The 22561-nt window shown below is 47.0% G+C and overlaps 1 protein-coding gene and 1 long non-coding RNA gene across 3 annotated transcripts in view; one reads left to right on the forward strand and one right to left on the reverse strand.

Annotated features, from left to right (window-relative positions):
* The window catches only part of Tbxas1 (thromboxane A synthase 1), a 168681-nt gene that overhangs the window by 145064 nt on the left and 1056 nt on the right, over positions 1 to 22561 (forward strand). For both annotated transcript variants that reach the window (XM_021165134.1, XM_029478679.1), the window contains exons 10-11: positions 9589 to 9680; positions 19191 to 19328. In XM_021165134.1, the coding sequence (XP_021020793.1) occupies positions 9589 to 9680; positions 19191 to 19328 (230 nt within the window). The remainder of the gene's footprint in view (positions 1 to 9588; positions 9681 to 19190; positions 19329 to 22561) is intronic.
* LOC110296425 lies at positions 2047 to 5862 on the reverse strand. Its single transcript, XR_002378179.1, has 4 exons — positions 5830 to 5862; positions 4115 to 4189; positions 3058 to 3118; positions 2047 to 2734 (listed from the first exon to the last, which is right to left on the reverse strand). It is a non-coding gene; the product is annotated as an uncharacterized LOC110296425 (long non-coding RNA).

A 22561-nucleotide genomic window follows, 5' to 3' on the forward strand; every position in this document is an offset into this window, starting at 1 on the left:
TTTCCCAGGATGGTTCAAACTGCTAGACCTCAGACTGTCAAAATGGGTCGAGGGAAGCCATGGGAGGAAACATGGAGTTGGAATAAATAGGAAAAACTTAGATGTTAACTTGCTTTTTTAAGGATTCATCCCAAAAATTTCAGGCATCACAACCCATTCGTAGAACAGTTTGAAATATCTACTGCTACTGAGCCCACACATATTTAGTACCCTGCCGTTTATTCCTGGACACATACCCCAGGAACCTGTGTACAAGCTCACCCCAAACCATAGGTAAGAATATTTACATCAGCTCTGTTCATGGTGGCCTCCAAACTGGGAGACACCCACAAGGGACAGGATGGACCCATGGCTATGTATGCCCAGTAATGACGGCACACGCGAGCGTGTGCTTCGTGGCAGCATCCCTGACTAGTATGTACAATGCCCTGGGTTCCATCCTGAGCACAAAAGAAACAGCAAGAGGCATAGGGGGTGTTACAACTACAGCTACGCTCAACACAGATAGATCACAGGCAAGTCTGAGGAAATGGCGCAGACTTGGAGCCTGCTTACTAAGCCTGCCACTGACAAAAGCCATAGGGGACAGGGAGGCAAAACCATTTCTCTGTCAGGTACTTCTGAAATGGCTGGGACAGGAGTGGGGCACAGAGCACTACAGAGTTCTGGAATGTCCTGTGTCTTGGTTTGGAAGAGGGGAAGAAGGCCGAGGTAGGCCAAAAGGCTTAGGATTAAAGGCCTGGACTCGGTCTCAAGTCTGCTTTTTACTAGCCATGTGGCCTGGAACGAGATATTAAATCTCTAGGGGGATGGGGGAAGGATCCATTACAAGATGACAAAGGTTGGCCTGCGTCTCTCAGGGCAGTTCTGAGGACTGAATGGTAGGCAGACATGGGATCTCTGATGAATAGAACAGAACCTCACAGGAGGAAATCCTATGGTTTTTATTCTGTAAAGGCAAATCCTACAGAGGGATGGCACGGCCGATGACGTTCAACCTGGGGCCTTAGGTGGAGAGGGATGGTGGTGGTGGTGGTGGTGGTGGTGATGGTGATGATGTGTGTGTGTTTGTTCATATGTGCATGTGCACATATGTGTGTGGTGTGTGTACATGAATATGATATGTTTGTGTATGGTATGTGGTATGTATGTGTGTGTGTGGTATGTGGTGTGTATAGATATGGTATATGTCTATGGGGTGTGTGTATGTATATGGTGTGTGTGTGGTATATGGTATATGTATGTGGTATGTGTGAGGTATGTGGTGTATGTATGTAGTGTGTGTGTGGTATGTGATATATGTATGTGGTGTGTGTGTATGTATGTATGTGGTATATTATGTATGTGTGTGGTATGTGGTGTATGTATGTGTGTGTGATATGTATGGTGTGTGTATGTATGTGTGTTGTGTGTGTGTGGTATGTATGTGGTGTATATGTGTGTATGTATGTATGTGGTGTACGTATGAATGTGTGTGGTGTGTGTGTGTGTGTGTGTGGTATGTGTATGGGTGCACTATGCCTGTGCAAGTATTATATCTCCTTTCGTTTGTCCCCTCAGCTAATTCCTTAATGGCCTTGGCCTTCCAGCCCAGGCACACCTGAAATAATCCCTTTGTTTGTGTGAGATGAATTCTGGCTCTTGTCTTTTAATGTGGATATAAATAGATGCCATGTTCATGCTCTTTGTGGCTTCCTCTAAGCTATGAATGTATTTCTGCCTCTAACTGCCAAATTCTCTAAAACTAGCACACAATACTTTCAGAACATTGCTACATAAGCCAGGGAACTTAAGAGAAGAGTGTATGCATGAATGAGCACACACACACACACACACACACACACCCCACATCCAGGCCCTGTGCTTCCCACAGGAACCCACTATGAAATCTCAGAGATGAACCCTCAGTTGGGAGAAGTTAGAGGAAGCAGTGAGACCACAGGCCAGACAGGAACATCCAAGCCAGGCAGGGAGACCCCAGGAATGGCAGTGTCTTAGTCAGAGTTTCTATTGCTGTGATGAAACACCATGACCACGAAGCAAGCTGGGGAGGAAAGGGTTTATTCAGCTTACACTTCCACATTGCTGTTCATCACCAACGGAAGTCAGGACAGGAACTCAAGCAGGGCAGGAACCTAGAGGCAGGAGCTGAAACAGAGTCCGTGGAGGGGTGCTGCTTCCTTGCTTGCTTCCCCTGGCTTGCTTAGCCAGCCTTCTTATAGAACCCAGGACCACCAGCTCAGGGACAGCACCACCCACCTTGAGCTGAGCCCTCCCCGCCTTGATCACTAATTGAGAAAATGCCTTACAGCTGGATCTCATGGAGGCATTTCCTCAACTGAGGCTCCTTCCTCTCTGGTGACTCTAACTTGTATCTAGTGAACACACAAAAACCAGCCAGTACAGACAGGGAGAGGTCAGACCATGTGCCTCAAGGTGGGGTTTGCTCCTCAGTTTGTGGTCAAGGGACAGGGCTGAGGCCATCATATTTCCCACAGATCGGTTTTATGCAATGGTCTGTGCTCCCTGGAGAGTCCCTGGGCCTGGGACCTTTTCTTCCTGTGTCTGTATTTCCCCCTACATTTATAAGATTTCTAATTCCCTGCTTCTAGAGAGAAAGGAGACATCACTAGGCTCTGTTTGTACAACGCAGGAGTAGCCATGGGGGGAGGGGGGGTATCAATATCACGTGATGCTGCTGGAGCGTAACAATCAGAGCCAGCCATTTTCATTTCTGTTGACAAAACAAGAAAATGTTAATGTTTCCATTAGGTCCCTGAATCTACAGGAGAAAAGTCTTTGTAAATCAATGTTCTTATTTTCATTTACACTGCAGGTCACATCTGTGCACACAGCTAGTCCATGGCTATGTGTCAATCTATGAGTAAGTGTCTGTGTCTAGCTTTCAAAGAACACGATTAACACAATACATTCATACACACACACACAAAATAAATGTAACGGGGGAGGGGTAAAAAGTCTAAAGGCTGCCAGGAAAGGGAAATATTGTTCTCCACTTAAAAGATGTGCCAATGACCTGGGTGTGGTGACACATACCTCTAATCCCAGCACTTGGGAAACTGAGGCAGGAGGATCACATGTTCACGGCCACCTAGGGCTACAAGGCAAAAAAGACCCTATGTCAAAAAAGGAAGCAAAACAAAACAAAAATTAAACAGCATTTAATAAGTTCAATGTAGGGTGCTGGAGACATGGCTCAGAGGTTAACAGCACCTGCAGAGGACCTCTTGCAGAGCACCCTGGCATCCATGTGCTAGATCTCAACCATCCGTAACTCCAGTTCCAGGGGACTCTGTTGCCCTCACACAGACATACAGACAGGCAAAACATCAATGGACATGAGGTAAGAATAAATTAATTTTTAAAAAGAGGCCCAAAACAAAAGAAATAAAGCTAGAATTTACCATCCAGTGAAGACCAAACATAAATGAAAATCTCTCTAAAAATCAAGGGATCGTCACGTGCGAGTGTGAACGTGGGGGAGGCCCCATGCACTTTTCAAATTTCCATTTTCCTGATATTTAATTTTCTCCTTTCTAGGAGCACAGAAATTCATTTTATAAAGCAAATCCCCGTTGATATGACTTTAATAAGCCTTGGGAATCCCTTTCTTACTAACACTCCTTACAGAAGACAGATCCCCTTCTCAAAAGGAGTCCTGCCAGTGGGTGTACCCCACCACAAACACCAACCAGTTTGTCACAGTGTCCTGCCAGTGGGTGTACCCCACCACAAACACCAACCAGTTTGTCACAGTGTCCTGCCAGTGGGTGTACCCCACCATAAACACCAACCAGTTTGTCACAGTGTCCTGCCAGTGGGTGTACCTCACCACAAACACCAACCAGTTTGTCACAGTGTCCAGAAGCTGACACTTCCATCATTCATTTGCCCTTCCTTTGAGTTGGGCTGGGGCATCCGAGGGGAACTACTGATGGCGCCCTGGGCAGCGGGGCCAAGGCTGGAGCTGTAGTACGACCCATTCAGAACTGTGTCCGTCACTTGTGGAACATGGTGGCTCCCCAAGGACTGGCCAGGAAGAGGGACAGATGGGGCCTCTTCACAGGTGAGAGGTGGGTTTCAGATTCCTTACTTCTAAGTCTGGAGGCTGCAGAATCCAGTGTGACTTCATAATAGCTTTCTGAAACGTAGATGTTTGACATGTTGCCTGGCTGGAAGTAAGCGAATATTCCTACTCAGCTCTCATAGTGATCCTGGTCCTCCCATCTCACTGTCCCCTTAATCTCCTGCCCTCTGTCCCCACTTCCTGGACATCCTCATGAATATTAAGCAACTGTTAGAAACTGGGACAACAGCCTGGGGTGGGCCAGTCATAGCTCAGTGTAGTCCCTCTGCCTCTTCCTACTATGCAGACAGGACAGGACAGGTGTGTGTGCGCATGCGTGTGTGTGTGTGTGTGTGTGTGTGTGTGTGTGTGTGTGGGAGAGAGAGAGAGAGAGAGAGAGAGATCAGCATTCTTATTCATGTTTGTACACGTGGAGGTCAGAGGTTAACATGAGGTAGCTGTCATTCTCTACCCATGATCCCCCCTTCTCCCCCTGAGACAGGGTTTGTCATCAGATCTAGATCATGCCATGTCAGCTAGACTGGTTTGTCAGTGTTTTCTGGAATCCTCCATCTCTGTCCCCGTTCCTAGGGCACAGAGAAGGCTGCCGTGCCTAGTTTTTATATGGGTGTTAGGGATCTGAACTTGGGTCTTTGAGCTTGTTCCACAAGCACTTACGCACTGAGCCATCTCACCAGCTCCAGCAGATGCTATTTCTATTTTAAACATGTTGAGTGAGCCTCCAGCCTTTTCTTCCAAGGACACTTGGGGAGAGGGAGGGGGACGTATTTTATCTCTTTGAAACAGGATTTCTCACTGAACCTGGAGCTTGCTAATTTGGTTAGACCAGCGGCCATCAAGACCCAGGTTTGCTCCTGTCTCTTGTTCACTGGTGTCGGGATGACAGAAGTGGTCCTCAACCTGTGGGTTGTGACCTCTTTGGGGACCCCAGGGGTTGCCTAAGACCATCTACATATATGATATTTACATCACAATTCATAACATTTCATCACTACACTAAAAACAAAATGAGCCATGATTCTTTCAAAACAGCCAATTGCCCTGATGGAGCCGTAGTATTTGTCTTATCCTCATTTGACGTATCATCCACACACTTTTCTTTATGACGGCCAGCATGGGCATGCCTCCCTCTGGGTCCCCAGGGATGTGTGTCCCTCTCATCTCCCATCTCACCTGCGTCCACTTGCTCACACCATGGCTGAACTGGGGAGCCGAGGAGAGCAATGAGCCAGTGTGCGATCGTGCACCTCTTGTGCCTGGCTCAGGGCTCACAGTCTGGGTAAAGGAATGAATGGTTCCCCAAGCTGAATGAGAAGCTCTGTTCCCCACAAGCCTCTCCTCTACAACACCAGTGACGTCCCGTTGCCATGATCTGTTAGAAGTGTGGCTCCCCTTGTCACTCTGGATCTCTGGCACCACGCCCAGCAGCTGTCTAAGGTGTTCACAGTGAGTGCCCTGGTAGAAGGTGCTCAGAACACACTCTCAGCAAGACTCTGGGCTCACAGGTTTCCTCCCTGGCTCTCATTTTTCCTCCCCTGTATCATGAAGAAGTCAGATACAATGATTTCTATGGTCCCTTTCAGGAACTGGGGTGTCCCCATTTACCATCCGTTTGCTGCCCTCTGCTGGCAGCTCAGCTCAGGCCCTTTGTGTCCCGGAGATCCTGGACTTTTGTTGCCTGGCCTGGATCTAACTCAGATGAAGGGTGTGTTTCTTTTTACCTTGTGTGCTTACTTTTCCTATGCTGGGGTCACGGGTGCACCTGAGTCAAAGTTTAAGGGCAGTGAAAGCCAGTGCAGAGAAAGAATAAATGAAGGTGTTGACTTTATAATGAAGGCATCAGTTAACCCACCCAATGAGCTCCTCCCTTTTAACAAATCCAGACAGTTTATAATCACATAAGTTTAGTTGGGAGCCAGCACCATTTATCCATCAGAGAAACAGCTCCTACATCTAATTTATATATATATATATATATATATATATATATATATATATATATTGTATATATATGTGTATATATATATACACACACACATACATATATATGCATAATACATACATACATATACATACATACATACATACATACATACAATTCATGTTTTGTATATGTATGTGTGAGATATATGTATGTGTGTGTGTGTGTGTAGAGGGAAAGGGAGAGAGAGAGTTCTATATTGTGGTATAGTCACCATGTCCCTTCCTTCCTACCTCTCTTTCTTCTTTTCTCTCACATTCTAGCATTTGTTAGGACTCCTGTGGCTGCAGATAGCAGGGTTCAAAGTATCACTGACTTGGTCCACGAGTGGGAACCTGCCCGGAACAGACAGGACCAAGAATTCTATGAGGCACCAGGAAATGATCTCTGTCCTTGGCCTCTGCCTCTCACTTTACATCTACTTTGTTTCTTCCTTGAACCAACTGGTATTTTGTGCTCACTAACCCACAAAGCAGAAGGCGGCCACCAACAGCTCATGATATACCCACTTTCAACTCCAGGCTCCTTTTTCTCTGTCCCAATCCAGTTTTCTACACTGGTCCCCTTGGACTAACTAGTCACGTCTTCCAGAGCTGAGTACACAATTTGTAAGGCCTAAAGTGAAATGCAAACATGGGGCTCTTTACTGGAAAGGCAGGAGGACTGCTGAGCATTCGGGTGGAGCACGGCTCACTTTTCTCCAAGGTCTCTCGTTTGCCATGGTGCTGTTTCATTTCTACTCAGTCATCCTTAGTAAAGAAAAAAAAAATCACCTACACTTTCAATTATTTCCTTGAATTTTTCCACCCATCTTTATATCATACAAAGCCCGTTTCCAAAGTCACAGGCAGAACCACAGAAGTAGCGCAATTCATGTTTTGTGAAGTCAACAGCCAGAGGACACAAACACAAACCAAACGGCTGAAGATGGAAAGCAAAAGAGAAAGTACCCCCAGAACCCCCAAACTTCTTCAGACCTGGGCTGAGGAAGTGCAGACCTTCACAGGTGTCCTGAACCCCAGTCCCAAGCCTGACTGCAGGTAGGGTCTGGGAACGTCAGGCCAGGTGTCTCCCCTTCTCCCAGTCCCCGCAGCAGAGCACTACCTTCCAGGAGTCTTGGATCTGTGCACCCTCTGGCCAGTCCCACCACATACCCATGCTTTTCCAGCTGGAAGCTAAGATGACCACATGGTCACCCCAAGACGCTGCAATAGAAGTGAACCCCATTCACATTTTCTCATATCTGTGTCAAGGGTCAGGACAGAGAAAGCAACTGAGAACTCCTCTAGGGAGGCAACAGGGGGAGGGGCAGGGAGCAGCCATCCAAGCCCCAGAACAAGTACCCAAGCTCTTTCCCACTTCACCCCAGAACGCACATCTAACAGTGAGGTTATGAGGAGTCTCAGGACAACAATCACAGAGCACCAGTCACACACACGGGGCCTAGGATGGAGATGGAAATGTGATAAGAACCCCCAAGTGGAGGTGGGCAAGCGTTGGGAAAGCCAGGCAATGGCTGACATTTTAAATACCACAAAGTGCAAATATCTCCCTCGCCTTCCAAACTCATGAGCATTCACAGACAGGGGGTGCAACCACCTATGTGTGCTGCAACCTGGCATGGCGATCCATCACTAACGGCTGTGTTGTATTGAGTGGCTGAACCATCATAGATCAGCTCAAGTATTTCTTATAGGCTTCAAGACTCCAGGTGTCCTGGCACAGCCTCCTCTCCTGCCACTAGGTTTCTGCATTTTATAGCAGTTTCCCAGGTAACACTGTAGCTGCCTCAGGACTAGCATCAGAGACTAGCAGTGCCCCACCTGGTGGAATGGCCTTGTGGTCCTCTGGTTCTGAGCCTCTTTCCTGCAAATAGAGTAAAACCTCCTGGGGTGGGTCTGTGGAGACTGACAGGTGTAGGATGGACTTGGTCTGTGGGCTGCCTCTTGCTGCTCTGCAGAGGAGGGGGGCACAGAAGAAAGCCCTCCCCCACAACTGAAAGGAGCGAGGCTGTCACCCAGTGTGTTCGATACTTTTCTCCCTTGCTATGGCAAAACTCCTGACACAAGCGACATTTGGAAGAAAGGATTGCTCTCACGGTCTCGGTGAGTTTGGTCCACCTCAGTGGTAATGGCACAGTAGAGTGATAGGAACTTCAGTGGCATTTGTTCTTAAGACCAGGAACTAGGCTTTAACAACCAAGGCCTGCCTCTAGTTACCTACTTCCAGAAGCTAGGCTTCACCTCTTAAAGGGGCCTGACTGCTCTAATTAATGGTCTCTCCCATCTGGAGAAACAAACATTCAAAACACGAGCCTTCGAGAACATTTCAGAGATGAACAGTAACACCTGTCAAACAGAAACACACACACACACACACACAGTACCCTGCCCCACCCACGGGGTACCCATTCCCTGGTGACTACCCACACACTAATCTGTCCTCCCCTTAAGAGTCACCAGATGTCACCAGAACCATGACAACTGCACCCCCCACCAAATTTAACCAGTCTTTTCCAACTTCTAATCTGATGTGCGAGAAACAGAATATTACTATTTTGCAATTTTTTTCATTGTGACTTATATTCCTCCTCTTGGGCTTTGCCTTTTTCATACCCTTTGACAGCTTTTTGTCTGAGCTGTCTCTTCTTGCTGGTATATAATAGCTTTGGAGGGTTGTGTCAACTGTTCATCCTTGCTAACTGTTGCAAGCTTTTATTCTCTGCTGCATCTCTGTGTGTCTCTTAGCTTTACTGCTGTACCAATTACCATCCAGGTGACAGCCTCTCAGAGATGCAGGGGCGGGGGGCGGGGAGGGGGGAGCTGCCACCTTGCTTTGCTGGGTGGATTAAACAAGAGCACGGGCTTGCCATGCTTCGCCATGCCATCAGCTCCCAATAAATGGGACTGGAACTGTAGTCTCAGAGTCTGCCTTTGTTGCTTTTCCTGTTGCTGTGATCAAAATACTGACAAGGCCTAAGGGGAAATGGTTTATTTTAGGTTTCAGTTCCAAGATAGAGCCCATCGTGGTGGAGAAGTCACAGAGAACAATGAAAGCACGAATGCCAATGCTCAACTTGCTTCCCCCACTCCACAGGCCAGAATCCCAGCGCAGGGAACGGTGTCACCCACAGTGGGCGGTTCTTCCCCCACAATTAACCCTATCAAGATAACACACTGCAAGCCCATCTCCCAGCTGACTTTCCCTTCGGTCGAGTTGACAACACAAACCCTCACACCAGATCTCTGCCAAGGTACAGCCAAAGACCGTCAAGTCAAAGGCTGCACTTGTTTTTCTTCAGTAATGTAAAAAACCAAGAAATAAAACACACAGAGCATGCTGGGGGCTACCGTGAGGCCATCTGGATGGGATCTCCTCCTCCTCTTGTGGGACTTTCGTAGAAATGTTTATTGAAGTTGGAATCAGAGCTCATGAAAAAAGACCAAGAGCTGTGAGATTCCTTCTAACACAACCTCCTTTTGTCTGCTTCCTGCCTCAGCCAGCCCCTGAGTACCACAGCCTGCAGGAAGGTCTGCCGTATCTGGACATGGTGATTTCAGAGACCCTGAGGATGTACCCACCAGCTTTCAGGTATGTCTGTGGCCCCCTGAGCATCACCGTTTGGGGCCTTCACTGTCTACCCGGTATCACACATCCCTAAAGGGCTGGGTTGGTTAGGTTCCTGGGTTTCTTTGTATCCTTTGGGGCACCAGATACAAGGCCTGAGAAGTCTGGCCCATTCTCCTATAGGTTAACTGCCTTTACCAAACATCACTAGCCTTTGCATGGCTTTTCTTCTCAGCCCAACCCTGTCTCTTTGGCCTCCTAGCCTTTGGTGGAATCTGCCTTCGTCCCTGACCATTGATCCATCCACCCTTCACTCATTCATCACCTGTACATTCTGTGTAGGCTGAAAAATTAGCCTATACACAAAACAGGCCAAAGCTCCTGCCCCTGGAGGGGGTATTTAGCAGAGGACCACCTACTAGAATGTTCCTTCCCTGGTGTTCCAGCTCCTTGCTGGAGCTCTTACATAAGAGTTCTTGCAAAAAATTTCATAGTAAGTATTTCTTTTTTCAAAGACTTAGTGTGTGTGTGTGGGGGGGGGGGTGCTCGCTCTCACGGGCTTATGTGCACCACTAGCAAGGACTATGTTTTTTAATGTTTATTTTTCTGTACATGTGTACCTGTGTGGGTTTATGGGCACCACTTGCTTGCAGGTGCCAGCAGAGGCTGAAGGGCATCAGAGCCCCTGGGACTGGAGTTTCAGGAAGTTGTAAGCCATCTGATATTGATGCTGGGAACTGAACCTGGAGAACAATAAGCGCTCTTAACGACTGAGCCTTTTCTCTAGCTCCACAGTGAGGGCTTCTGCCTGGCATGCCAGCACTCTGAGCTGGAGCTGTCCTACATATTTACATTCTTGGGCACAATTCAGCACTCATAACAGATCACTAATGCATCATCACACCAACCTGCAAATCAGATCAGTAACCAGGTCGACTTCTTGCGAACTCTCCCAAACCAAGTGTCCCAGGGGGAAAGGCATCTTAACCAGGGTCCCTTGAAGGCAGTGAGACCGTGAGCAGACTTCATTGAAATAGCACGAACCACTGAATCATACCTGACAAACTTCACTCAGCACTCTTTCAAATCCACACAGACCATATGGAGATAGCTTTTGTCATTTTTGAGAGAAAATGTGATTTGAGGGTAGCTCAAAGGGATGTTTGAAACCAGAAACATGACAGCTGTATATACAGATATAATCCAAAATGCACAGGCCTGCAAATATACGAAGCTGCTGCCGTGCAGTTGAGGGTCTCCATACACATCAGCTCAGTAATTCAAAGGCTTCCTTCTTGCTCTTCTGATGCTGGCATGAAGACTGAAGTAAGTCTATGGCCCTCCTGTGGCTTTCTGAGGAGCCACAAGTAACCTGATGTCCAATCCTTCCTTCTTCATGAGTTATATCCAGCTTTCCTCCCACGGGATTTGCAGGCAGCTGGTATGCGCTGCAAAATGCAAATTCAAAATGAAATTCGAAACAAATTGTTCACTAGTAAAAAGAGAGCAAGGCTGCTTCAAGGACCATCTCTGAGTCCCGGGAAATGACTGACAGCGGGGGGTCAGGTCTTGCAAGAGTTGCTGAGATTCCTGGAAAAGAGGAAACTGGCTGAGCTCAACAGCTGTCTCACCACAGCAGGAGGAAAATTATATAAACGGGCCAAAACCATATCTTTTCAGGCTGGGTGTAGTGGTGCACACCTTTAACCCCAGCATTCAGAAGCAGAAGCAGGCAGACCTCTGTAAGCTCCAGGTCAGCTCGACAACATAATGAGAACCTAACTCAAATTTAAAAAAAGAAAACCAAAAATCATTTCCCAGATCTAAACCCAATCAAGAATTCATCTCATGGCCAGACATGGCAGTGCACCCCTATAATCCTAGATAACACCTGAGCAGCTGAGCCAAAAGGAGCGTGAGTTACAGGCTAGCTTGAACTGCATACAAAGATCCTATCTTTAAAAATAAATAAATAAATAAAATTCCCTCCCCACCTCCCAAGGTCTCATCTAGGTGACACATTAAGGAATGAAAGGACCAGGCTCTAAAATAAAACCCACAGGGACAGACACTTCCGCATGTGGATACTGCCCCAAAGCCTCCTGATTGTAACTTAATATTTCTGTCCCTATCTAGCTTTCAAATGAATGAGACTCAGACTGATTTATTTATTTAACTTTTGTGCAATTGCTGTGTAAATTACCCCAGTCAAATTTTCTAATAGCTAGACTGGCTACTTCCCCAACTGTGCTCCCTAAATACTTGCTGTGTGAGTCTTCTAGCGGTCTGTCCTGGGGGTGGGGGGCATTTCATTCAGGCACTTGTTCCTGGTCCATCTCATCTAACAGAGACTTCTTATTCCCTGTGTCCTCTTCCTCCTCTTTTCTCCTCCTGGTTCCTACCTGTGAACCCCAGCCAGGTAACTCGAAGGCTGCCTCCTTCTATCCTCCCCAGTTGTCTTAGTCAGGGTTTCTATTCCTGCACAAACATCATGACCAAGAAGCAAGTTGGGGAGGAAAGGGTTTATTCAGCTTACTCTTCCACACTGCTGTTGATCACCAAAGGAAGTCAGGACTGGAACTCAAGCAGGTCAGGAAACAGGAGCTGATGCAGAGGCCATGGAGAGATGTTACTTACTGGCTTGCTTCCCCTTGCTCCATCAGCCTGCTTTCTTGTAGAACCCAAACCCAAGGATGGCACCACCCACAAGGGACCCTCCCCCCTTGATCACTAATTGAGAAAACGCCCCACAGCTGGATCTCACGGAGGCATTTCCCCAACTGAAGGTCCTTTCTCTGTGATAACTCCAGCTTGTGTCAAGTTGACACACAAAACCAGCCAGTAGAGCAGTAATTGGCTGTTGCCAGTTTTATTTAACAAATAGTTTTAAATTGGGGAGCAAGGTTTACAAAGGCTGCACTTGGCAATTTGCTCATCTTGGGGCAGCCAGATCTTAGGTACAGAAATTAGCATGTGAATACAGCATTTGAATGGCAGCACCAGTCCAACCCCTGACACACTATACATAGCCAATGGGTGCAAGAATGGATCTGGGAACCAGATGCCAAGATCTCCCTTGTTGATGGGAGAGGAAGTAGGGAACCTGAATGAATGGTGAAGCTTCCTTCATCCAATGGCATCCAGTGCCTGGGCTGCTCCACACAGAGTCTGAGCCCTGACCTGGTCTGCTGTATGATCCTGGCTGGGATCTGATCTGCCCTGAGCTTTCTCTCTTCCGATGGAAGTGGGGCCTAGATATCTGTTCTGCTTCCACACAGCACGGGGGACTCAGAGGTGACAGAGGAGGAAGCACCTCTAAGCAGCTGCAGGATGAAATCTCAGGGCAGGAGCACCAGGTACTGGGCATTGCAACCACCAGCAGCTTGGGCACACGTAGCTCCATGGCCTTCCCTAAATTCCTTAGAGGAGATATAATTATCAGACAAAGTGCAATGACATATTGGTTTTGCTCATGAAAGGAACTACGAGTAACTATGGGCTCCTCTGTTTGTTTAGTTTGTTGAATCTCTCTGTTTTGGAGGTTTCTTTGCTCCTATAGCTGCTCCACAGGCACACCCAGCCTTACCAACCCCTGGCCACCCCATGCAACAGTGGTGCAGCATGGCCGCTGCAGCTGCTGCTGTGCACATGGCTAGGAATGAATGTACAGCGTGAACACTTTCTTTTCCCGTGGTTTCTTAAGAAAGCATGTTGACTTTCACATGCCAGTATGGCTTACCTCCACAGGCATCACAGACATGACCACTGTCAGTTGTTCCTAAGCCTTATGCAGCAGAGCTCAGCACAGTTTCGTGAGTCAGACAGGAGACCCAGCATCACCTAGGAGGGCAGGCCCTATTTCCCAGTTTGCAGGGGATCCCTGCTGGTCCTAGTGGATTTTAGGAAGGGCAGAAAAGGGGAGTTACTATGGCATGGTCATGTGTTTTCTGGAACTGAAGTTGGGAATTTCATATTCCATGTACTAGCTGAGTTTGAAGTTCTGGGTTTTGGAGTCAGCTCCAAGCCTCATTCTGATGGTGTCAGAGGCTTTGAATCTAGACAGGGTCTCTAGCCTGGCTTCTTACTGTTTCTGAGACATCCAAAACAGAAAGATTAAACAGAGGAGCCCACAGTTATTCGTAATTCCTTTCATGAGCAAAACCAAAATATCATTGTACTTTGTCTGATAATTATATTTCCACTTAGGAATTTAGGGATGCTTAAGCCTATCACTTGACATAAGCAGCAGCAGCAGATTCTCTTTAACATATGTGTGTATGTGTGGGGGTGCACTGTGCAGGTGCGCATGCACACATGTGGAAGTGACCAGACAATCACAGCGGTCATCCTCAGGAAGGCCACCCATCACCTTTGAGACAAGGTCTCTTTGGCCTGAACTTCATCAGTTAGGTAAGGTCACTGGCTGATGATCCCCAGTGACACTGTCTCTGTTTCCCCAGCAGTGGGATTACACACCTACCACACATCCTGCATCTAACTCAGGTGTGTGTGCTAGCAAGGCATGCAGTTACCAACTGAGCCACTGCTCCAAACACTGGATTATTTAAATTTTATAGTAACTGCAAAATAATATGCTTCTACTTAAAAACGAAAACAAACCCTAAACAATACGGAAGGAGCTAAAGAAAATGGATTTCCAGCCCTGCTCAGTGACATCCCTCGAAAGAAACCATGGCAGTTTAGGTGTTGAGTTGGCCAGTTTTCTATTGCTAGCACAAACACCTGAAATAGCTTTAAGGAGGAAGGATTTATACTGGCTGGTGGTTCCAGGACTTTTCATCCAAGGTTAGCTTGTTTCATTGTACTCAAGCCTGTGGCAAGACAGAAACTCCCCAGTGGAAGGGCATTGGGGTGAAAGGCTGCTTACTTCATTAAAGCCAAGAAACAGAAAAGGAGGAGAGAAAGACAGACAAGAGGGATAAGGGGAGAGGGCGAGATAAGAGGGAAAGGTAGAAAAGGGGGAAAGAGGGTGGAGGGAGGCGGGGGGAAGATAAGGGGAAGGGAAAGTGAGAGGGAGAGAGAAAAGAGGGAGAGGAACAAGAGGGAAAAAAGAGGGTAGGGACAAGACAGATCCTTCTATGGTAGACCCAACCTGCATCCTCCGATTTGGCCTAGTGCCTAGTTTCCAATGCCACTAAATTATGAATTCCATCAGTGGATCAATTCCCTGATAAGTTCAGAGCCCCCATGATCCAATGACTTGCCCCAAGACCTGCCTGTGAACAGTGCACTGGGAACCATTGCTTTAACACATGACCCTTAGAAGGGACACTTCATATTCAGACCATATATGGTATTCTTCTAGAAATGTTATGTCCACAGGCAAACACATATAGTCTACTTCTGCAAAATAAAACATGCTTAGACAAAAGAAACAAACAGGCTGGATGTCTTCTACCAGATGAGGAAGATGCCCAGAGTCCAGCACAGTGGTTCTCAACCTGTGGGCCATGACCCCTTTGGGGGTTAAATGACCCTTTCATAGGGGTTACCTAAGACCATCAGAAAACACAGATATTTATGATTCATAACAGTAGTTAGAGTTATAAAGTAGGAATTAAAATAATTTTATGGTGGGGGTCGAAACATGAGGACTGTATTAGAGGGTCACAGCATTAGGAAGGCTGAGAACCACTGCTCTAGGGTAATAGTTGACCAACAGTGAGTATCTTAGTTAGGGTTTTATTGCTGTGAAGAGACACCATAACCAAGACAACTCTTATAAAAGGACATTTAATTGGGGATGGCTTACAATTTCAGAGGTTCAGTCCATTATCATCATGGCAGCCTGCAGGCAAACATGGTGCTGGGGAAGGAGCTGAGAGCTCTACATCTTGATCTGAAGGCAGCCAGGAGGAGACTGCCTTCCATAAGCAGCAAGGAGGAGGGTATCTTACGAGTGGGCAGAGCTTGAGCACTAGAAGACCTCAAAGCCCACCTATACACAATGGCACACTTCCTCCCACAAGGCCATACCTCCTAATAGTGCCACTTCCCATGGGCCAAGTATATTCAAACCACCACACTGGGTATACTTATACTACAGAACTGCTCCCTTGAAAATGGTTCAAATGACAGTTTGTTATATGTGTCTACTCTCAACAAAGTAGTAAGTCAACAAACCTTACCAAGACCAGTTCTAGCATTAGAATACTCCAGAGTTATCATAACAGCTAGTAGGACAAACACCCTTATTCTGGCCAGCCTTACATGCTATTTTAAGTATTTAGAGCACAGACAGTTTTCCACTAACTCCAGGCCCTTGCTAGGGAAGTACAGAGGTGAGAAGGTATAGGAGCTGGGAACAGGCAGACAGGAGGAGTACACATCTCCTGATATCTTGGCCATGTAAAGAAACCAGGTCTTTTCTATACAGGGAAGGTGTCTCTGAGACTGACCTTTGACCCAGGGTGGTTTTCCTGATTTCTCATCTCCTGGTCTCCCCCAACACCCTCCCCCACGGTCCCCTGTTTTTGGTTGGTTTGTTTGAGAATCTGAGGGTTTTTTTTTTTAAGATTTATTTATTTTATGTATGTATGTGCACTGTTGCTGTCGTCAGACACACCAAAAGAGGGCATTGGATCCAATTACAGATGGTCATGAGCCATCATGCAGTTGCTAGGAATTGAACTCATGATGTCTGGAAGAGCAGTCAGTACTCTTAACCACTGAGCCATCTCTTCAGGCCCTATTTCATTTTCTTAATCACAGCTTCATCAATGATCAGTGGCCCAGGAGGGACAAGAAGGAAAAAAAAAAAAGCTGCCAATGTCCATGGGGTTGGATGCCCCAAAACCTTTAAGGGTCTTGATGAGGACCATGGTGGGAGAGGAGACAGAAGCCAGACAGCAAGGATGGACCACCAGATGTGAGGGAGAAAGATGAGGGGAAACTGAGGGTAACTGAGAGAGGCTTGACTCTGAATGACAGCATGAGAAAGTCAAGAATCCCCTGCACCCCCCCCCCAGTGCAAGGCACACAGAGGGCCACCAGCCTCACTTTACCTGCAAATGAGAAATGTGTGAAGTGAGGAGGGTGAGGAAGGGTTTTCAATGACTGAGACAGGAAGGTGAAGTCTGAAAGAATCCCATAGGGTACCACAGCCCCAGCCGCAGTTGGAGAGAGAGAAGGTAGAAGAGGTGCTGCTGAAGAGAAGACAGTACCTGTAACTCCACCTCTGTCCAAAACAAGGCTTTACCCCATCCTTTAACATTCTCTATAAACTCTAAGCAGAACTCAAAGGGGCTGCTCTGGAGATTAAATTATAAAGGTTACGTTTGCACCCTAAAGTAAGCAAAGAGCATCTGCAGCTCTCTACTTCTAGTTCCATTTCCAGAAACTTATTTCTAGTCCCAAAGCAGAACAGTATACTGAGAGCAGCTCAGGTTGGGGAGGTCAGGTAAGGACATCACAGGATTTGTTGAAGTCTAGGCTCCAGTGGTGGTGTGACTAGAGAAGAGGCTGGGATTCAGTGACTTCAGATACACGCGGGGCTTGAAAGGATTCAATAGCTGAAATGTGTCTGTTCTGTCTCAAGCTTGGACAGATCAATCAGCTTTGTCTGTTACTGAAGGCAAGCAGTAGTTTAACTTCTCAGTACTATTTGGCTGGATGCAGTCCTACCTCTGGCAAGAACTCGAAGGAAGAGACAAGGAGTTGTATTTGATCCGGGGGGGTCTCCATGCTCGGGTCCAAGGGAGGAATCCTAAGTGTCTTAGTTAGGGTTTTACTGCTGTGAACAGGCACCATGACCAAGGCAAATCTTATAAGGACAACATTTAATTGGGGCTGGCTTGCAGGTTCAGAGGTTTAGTCCAGTATCATCAAGGCGGGAACATGGCAGCATCTAGGCAGGCATGGTGCAGAAGGAGTTGAGAGATCTACATCTTCATCTGAAGGCTGCTAGCAGAATACTGACTTCCAGGCAGCTAGGATGAGGGTCTTAAAGTTCACACCCACAGTGACACACCTACTCACAACAGGGCCACACTCACTCCAACAGGGCCACTGCTTCTAATAGTGCCACTCCCTGAGCTGAGCATATACAAGCCATAACACTAAGGCTATAGAACTGTAGAGCCAGCCAGCTGTTAGGTTAGATGCCTGGCCCATGGCAATAAGGCAAAACTCCAGAGAACTATACTGGGTTTGCAAGTTTTAAGGAATGGAGTTCATGCACTCATAAGTGATGGTTGTTGTGAGAAGCTGTGGTAAGACAAGACACAGAACTCCAGGAACCAAGAACCGTCATCACAGACAGGCCAGGGAGGAGAGCCAGTAAAGGTGGCTCAGAAGACCCAGCTATTGTCCCACACAGTGGCTCCACACTCCTTGCAGCCTGAGCAGGCAAACATCCCATGCTGTCAAAGCAGCTTCTACTCCATCACTGCTCATGGTCTTAATCACAGGTTCCTGTCCCAAGCTTGTTCCCTGAGCATCCCAAAAGGCCCCCAGATTCCTGGCTTCTGATCTGCTCTCTTAGCCACAGCTTTAGTCCATGAGATGTAGTTATATTAGTCAGGATTCTCTGAAGGAACAGAACTGATAGAACAAAAATTGTGTGTGTGTGTGATGTTTACTAGAGTGGCCTATAGCTGTGGTCTTAGTCTAACAATGGCTGTCTCCTTAGAGAAAAGCCTAGAATCTGGGAGATTTTCCGTCCATGAGACTGGATGTTTCAGCCATCCCAATCTGCTGCTGGGAAGTCCTAGAAAGCTTCAGGTTTTTAGTCTGCATAGAAGACTAAGGAATCCTGAAGAAGCAGGCTCTGATACCAGTGAAGGGATGGTTCATCAGCAGGGTAGATGGGCTTGCCAGTGAGAATGAGGACAAGCAGGCAAAAAGCAAAGCTTCCTTCTTCCATGTCCTTTTATGTTGGCTGTGACCAGAAGGTGTGGCCCAGATTTGGGGTGGGTTTCCCATCTCATCAGACCAAGAAAAGTCCATCACAAGTATGGCCCTGCTGCTTTGGTTTTTGTTAATTCCAGATGTCAAGTTGACAACCGAGATTGGCCACTCACGGCTGATCTGCCATTAGTCGACGGCACGTAGGGCTAAGTGAAGATATAGGTTGCATGTCCACAAGGTGGGCCACCCGTTATTTTAATGATCTTATCATGAGAACCAACCACAGAGTTGTGGGCAGAGAATAGAGGCCAGACAACAGGGCTACACTACCAAATGAAAGGCGATGAAGCAAAAGGGAGAGTGGGGGTAATGAGAGGAGGCTTAACTGTGAGTGGGAACGAGAGGCAGTAGATTACCTGAATGCAGTCCCTGGAAGGCATCTCTGCAGCTCCATGGAGGAATCCATGGTTTTCAGCCCATGGGACTGGAGGCTTCTTGGGAGTAGGGGGTTTATGAGACAAAAAATTGTTTTCTGAATGGTTCACCTTAAGAGCTCTGTGTCCCATGTCTCCGACAGCACTCCATACCCTATCCTGGGTCCCATAACAATCTGAGGACCCTACCTGCTTGCACACTGGCAAGGTTTTCTGCCTCTGTCTCCCACAGGTTCACACGGGAGGCAGCACAGGACTGTGAGGTGCTGGGACAACGTATCCCTGCAGGTACAGTGCTGGAGATAGCTGTGGGTGCCCTACACCATGACCCAGAGCACTGGCCGAATCCTGAGACCTTTGACCCTGAAAGGTAAGTGAATTCCATCTAGAGCAGGGGACTGTGAGGGATGTGAGTGTATGGGATAGAAATGTTGCTATAGAGACAAAAGTCAAGAGACATGGGCATAGCCATCCTCAAAGAAAGACCACACCAATTCAGATATACAGACAGCGAGGCATCAACTCCAAAGGAAAAATGGAATGGAGAGATCTAGCCTGACAGCAGTAATGTCCACAAGGCTCAGCATCTTTGGTTTTTCTAAGCCAGAGCACAGGAGGCAGAGTGGTGGTCGTTGTTTTAGGTTTTTAAGATTTCATTTCTAGTTATATGTGTCATGTGTGTCTGTATCCAAGCATGTGCATGTGAGTGTAGGTATCTATGGAAGCCGGAAGAACATCAGGTCTCGTGGAGCTGCAGCATAGGCAGGTGTGAGCTGCCCAGCATAAGGACTGGAAACCAAACTCCATTCTTCTACAAGAGCGGTACACAATCTTAACTACTGAAACATCGCTCCACCTTGATATGTAAATATAAATATAAATGAAGATATATCTTTGTTGCATAAGAAAGCAACAAACCATCATCTCCATTCAGTGCACTCACACCAGCATAGCTACCCTTTAAGTCCATGAAATCCAAAAGACCTGGATCCTCTTCCTTTCATGGACATGGGTCTGGCCCATTGTCAACTGCATCTCTAGGCTCTGTGGTATAAATACCTGGGCAGCCCCCGGCCCCTCCTTCTGGTCAGAATCAGTCACTTTTCCTTTTGCTGTGACCCATTAGGGGATGCAGGTAAGGTGCCGCTGTAGTTTTCCCTTCCCTGACTCCATCTGAACCCAGCCCACCTCTACAACCTGCTCAGGGTCTGAGACTCAGATAACTAGCTTCCCACATCTCAGTGGGTCCCGAGAACATGGTGAAGATTCATAGACAGAAACAGCAGCCGTGGAGTTCAAAGCATCACAAGAAAGCCTAGAAGTGGTAAGAAACAAGCTGGCTATCACAGATTGATAACTGTCACTTAGCTCCACAGAACTAGGGATGAGATCTCATGGCAAGCCGAGCCATTCTTCCTGTAGTCCAAATCTTGAGGCTCCCGGGTATAAAAGTATTTTTTATTCCCTGGATGTAATTGTTGTCTTAGAGGCTTCCTTCTGAATAAACTCACTCTTTCTACTTCTTTCTGAACTCTGACTGGCTGGTTCAACTCAGCTGTTCTGGCTCAAAACTCCTCTCCAAGCGGACTGATTTTTTTTTTTTTTTTTTTTTTTTTTTTTTTTTTGGTTTTTCGAGACAGGGTTTCTCTGTATAGCCCTGGCTGTCCTGGAACTCACTCTGTAGACCAGGCTGGCCTCAAACTCAGAAATCTGCCTGCCTCTGCCTCCCAACTCCCAAGTGCTGGGATTAAAGGCGTCTGCTACCACTGCCCGGACAAGCTGACTGATTTAAACTGGCATCTCTCAGCTTCTAAGTGAAAACTCTGCTTGTCCTCAAACTAACTCTGGCACTTTGTTCTAATCTGGCTCCTTATTCTCTGGCTTCATCTGCCTTTGCTGACCTGCAATGGACTCATGGACAAACTCAACTCTACTGCACTACAGTGACTCCCAACTGACTGGACTCCACTGCACTGAACTGAACATACTGAACAGAACTGACTGAACACTCAAACTGACTGATCTAAACTGACTTCCATCCCCCTCTCTCTTCCTGTGCTGCTCTTAAATAGCCTCCCTTTCCTATCTGTTCTCATGAAAGTTGGGTGTATCCCATCTTGGACTCATTCTGTCAAATCTTTCTTTGACTCATCACTTGGTCTGTCCCTCAACCAGAGGTCACTTTCAAACATGGTTGCTTCCTTCTACAAACCAACCTTACCTTCATTGTTTAGGATTAAAGATGTATAACTAAGGGCATGTCCTTATTCCAGCCAGAGCAGCCATGTTGCTGGATTAAAATTCCTCTACACCCAGGCCTCAAGCTTCCCACATCTTTTTTTTTTTTTTTTTTTTTTCTGATCATGGCTCAAATTTTAATGCTCAGCACTGAATATATATGGGAAAAACCCAAGGACCCCTCCCTTTGTTTTGTCTGGGTTCTGTTGCTTGTTTCAGCTGGATTGAGTTGCTAAGTAGGCTCTTCAGCAGTTCAGCTGGGCAGGCAATTCTCAGTTTTCTGTCAGGAAGATGTAAATGTAGCAAGGCCAGACTCCTGGCTCCAGTGTCAAAGACTTGTTCAGGCAGCTCAAGATTGGGGGTGGGGTGGGGGGAGGCACATATCTCTGTCAGCAGCTGGAAGAGCCTCTCAGAGAACAGCCACGCTAGGCTCCTGTCTTCAGTCTCTTTTCCATTTTTGTCCCTGTAATTCTGTAAGTATATCTTTTATTTGCCTGATGTAATGGACATCTCAGGCTGACTGCTGAATAAGCTCACCCTTACTAGTTCTTTCTGAACCCTGGCTGGCTTGTTCAACTCAGCTATTGTTCAAAAGCTGTTCCAAGATGATTGACTCAATCTGGTTTCTCACTGAGTTACTCTGCTTGGCCTCAAACTAACTCTGGCAATTTGGCCTAATCGTCTGGATCCATCTTATTTTCTTGCTTCATTTGGCTCTACTGATCTGCCCTAAACTCTAAACTCCACGGCACTACATTCACTGCACTGACTCCCAACTGGCACAACTCCCAACTCCCTGACAAACAGACTAGAGAGTACTGCTTCCCACATCTTGAACAGCAAAGCCAGGGTGGTGGGGAGGCAGCTATCAGTCTTCAATGGGATGACATGTTGGACCTCTGGGAAGGCTTCAAGGATGTGGCCAAAGTGCCTAAAAACTTTGCTGAGAGGAAATGAGAGGAGTTATGTGGTCCAATGTAAGAGGGAGGTGTGATAGGGTCAGGCATATGATAGGATCAGGATATGCTTGTCAAGCCTTGGAATTCTGGATTATGTCCTAGATTCACATACCCTTGGATAATAACTTCCTAGGTGAGGCGAGAAGGTACACTCAGCTGATTGTCTGAATGGAACAGTGCTTCTAAGACTGGGCAGAACACTGCTGAGACGTTGGTGATCAGAAGCTACCAGTTACCTAAAGCCTTAAGGACAGTCCTGGACACAGGATCTTGTTGGCCCTGACGAGGGAAGGGATCTCACATGAAGAGGTCACTCAGCCAGAAATGGGACTTTAGATCAGTGGTTCTCAACCTGTCTCAACCCCCTTTGGGGGTGACATATCAGATATTTACATTATAATTCATA

The sequence above is a fragment of the Mus caroli genome, chromosome 6, assembly GCF_900094665.2.
Source record: "Mus caroli chromosome 6, CAROLI_EIJ_v1.1, whole genome shotgun sequence".
In the NCBI taxonomy this organism is placed as follows: domain Eukaryota; kingdom Metazoa; phylum Chordata; class Mammalia; order Rodentia; family Muridae; genus Mus; species Mus caroli.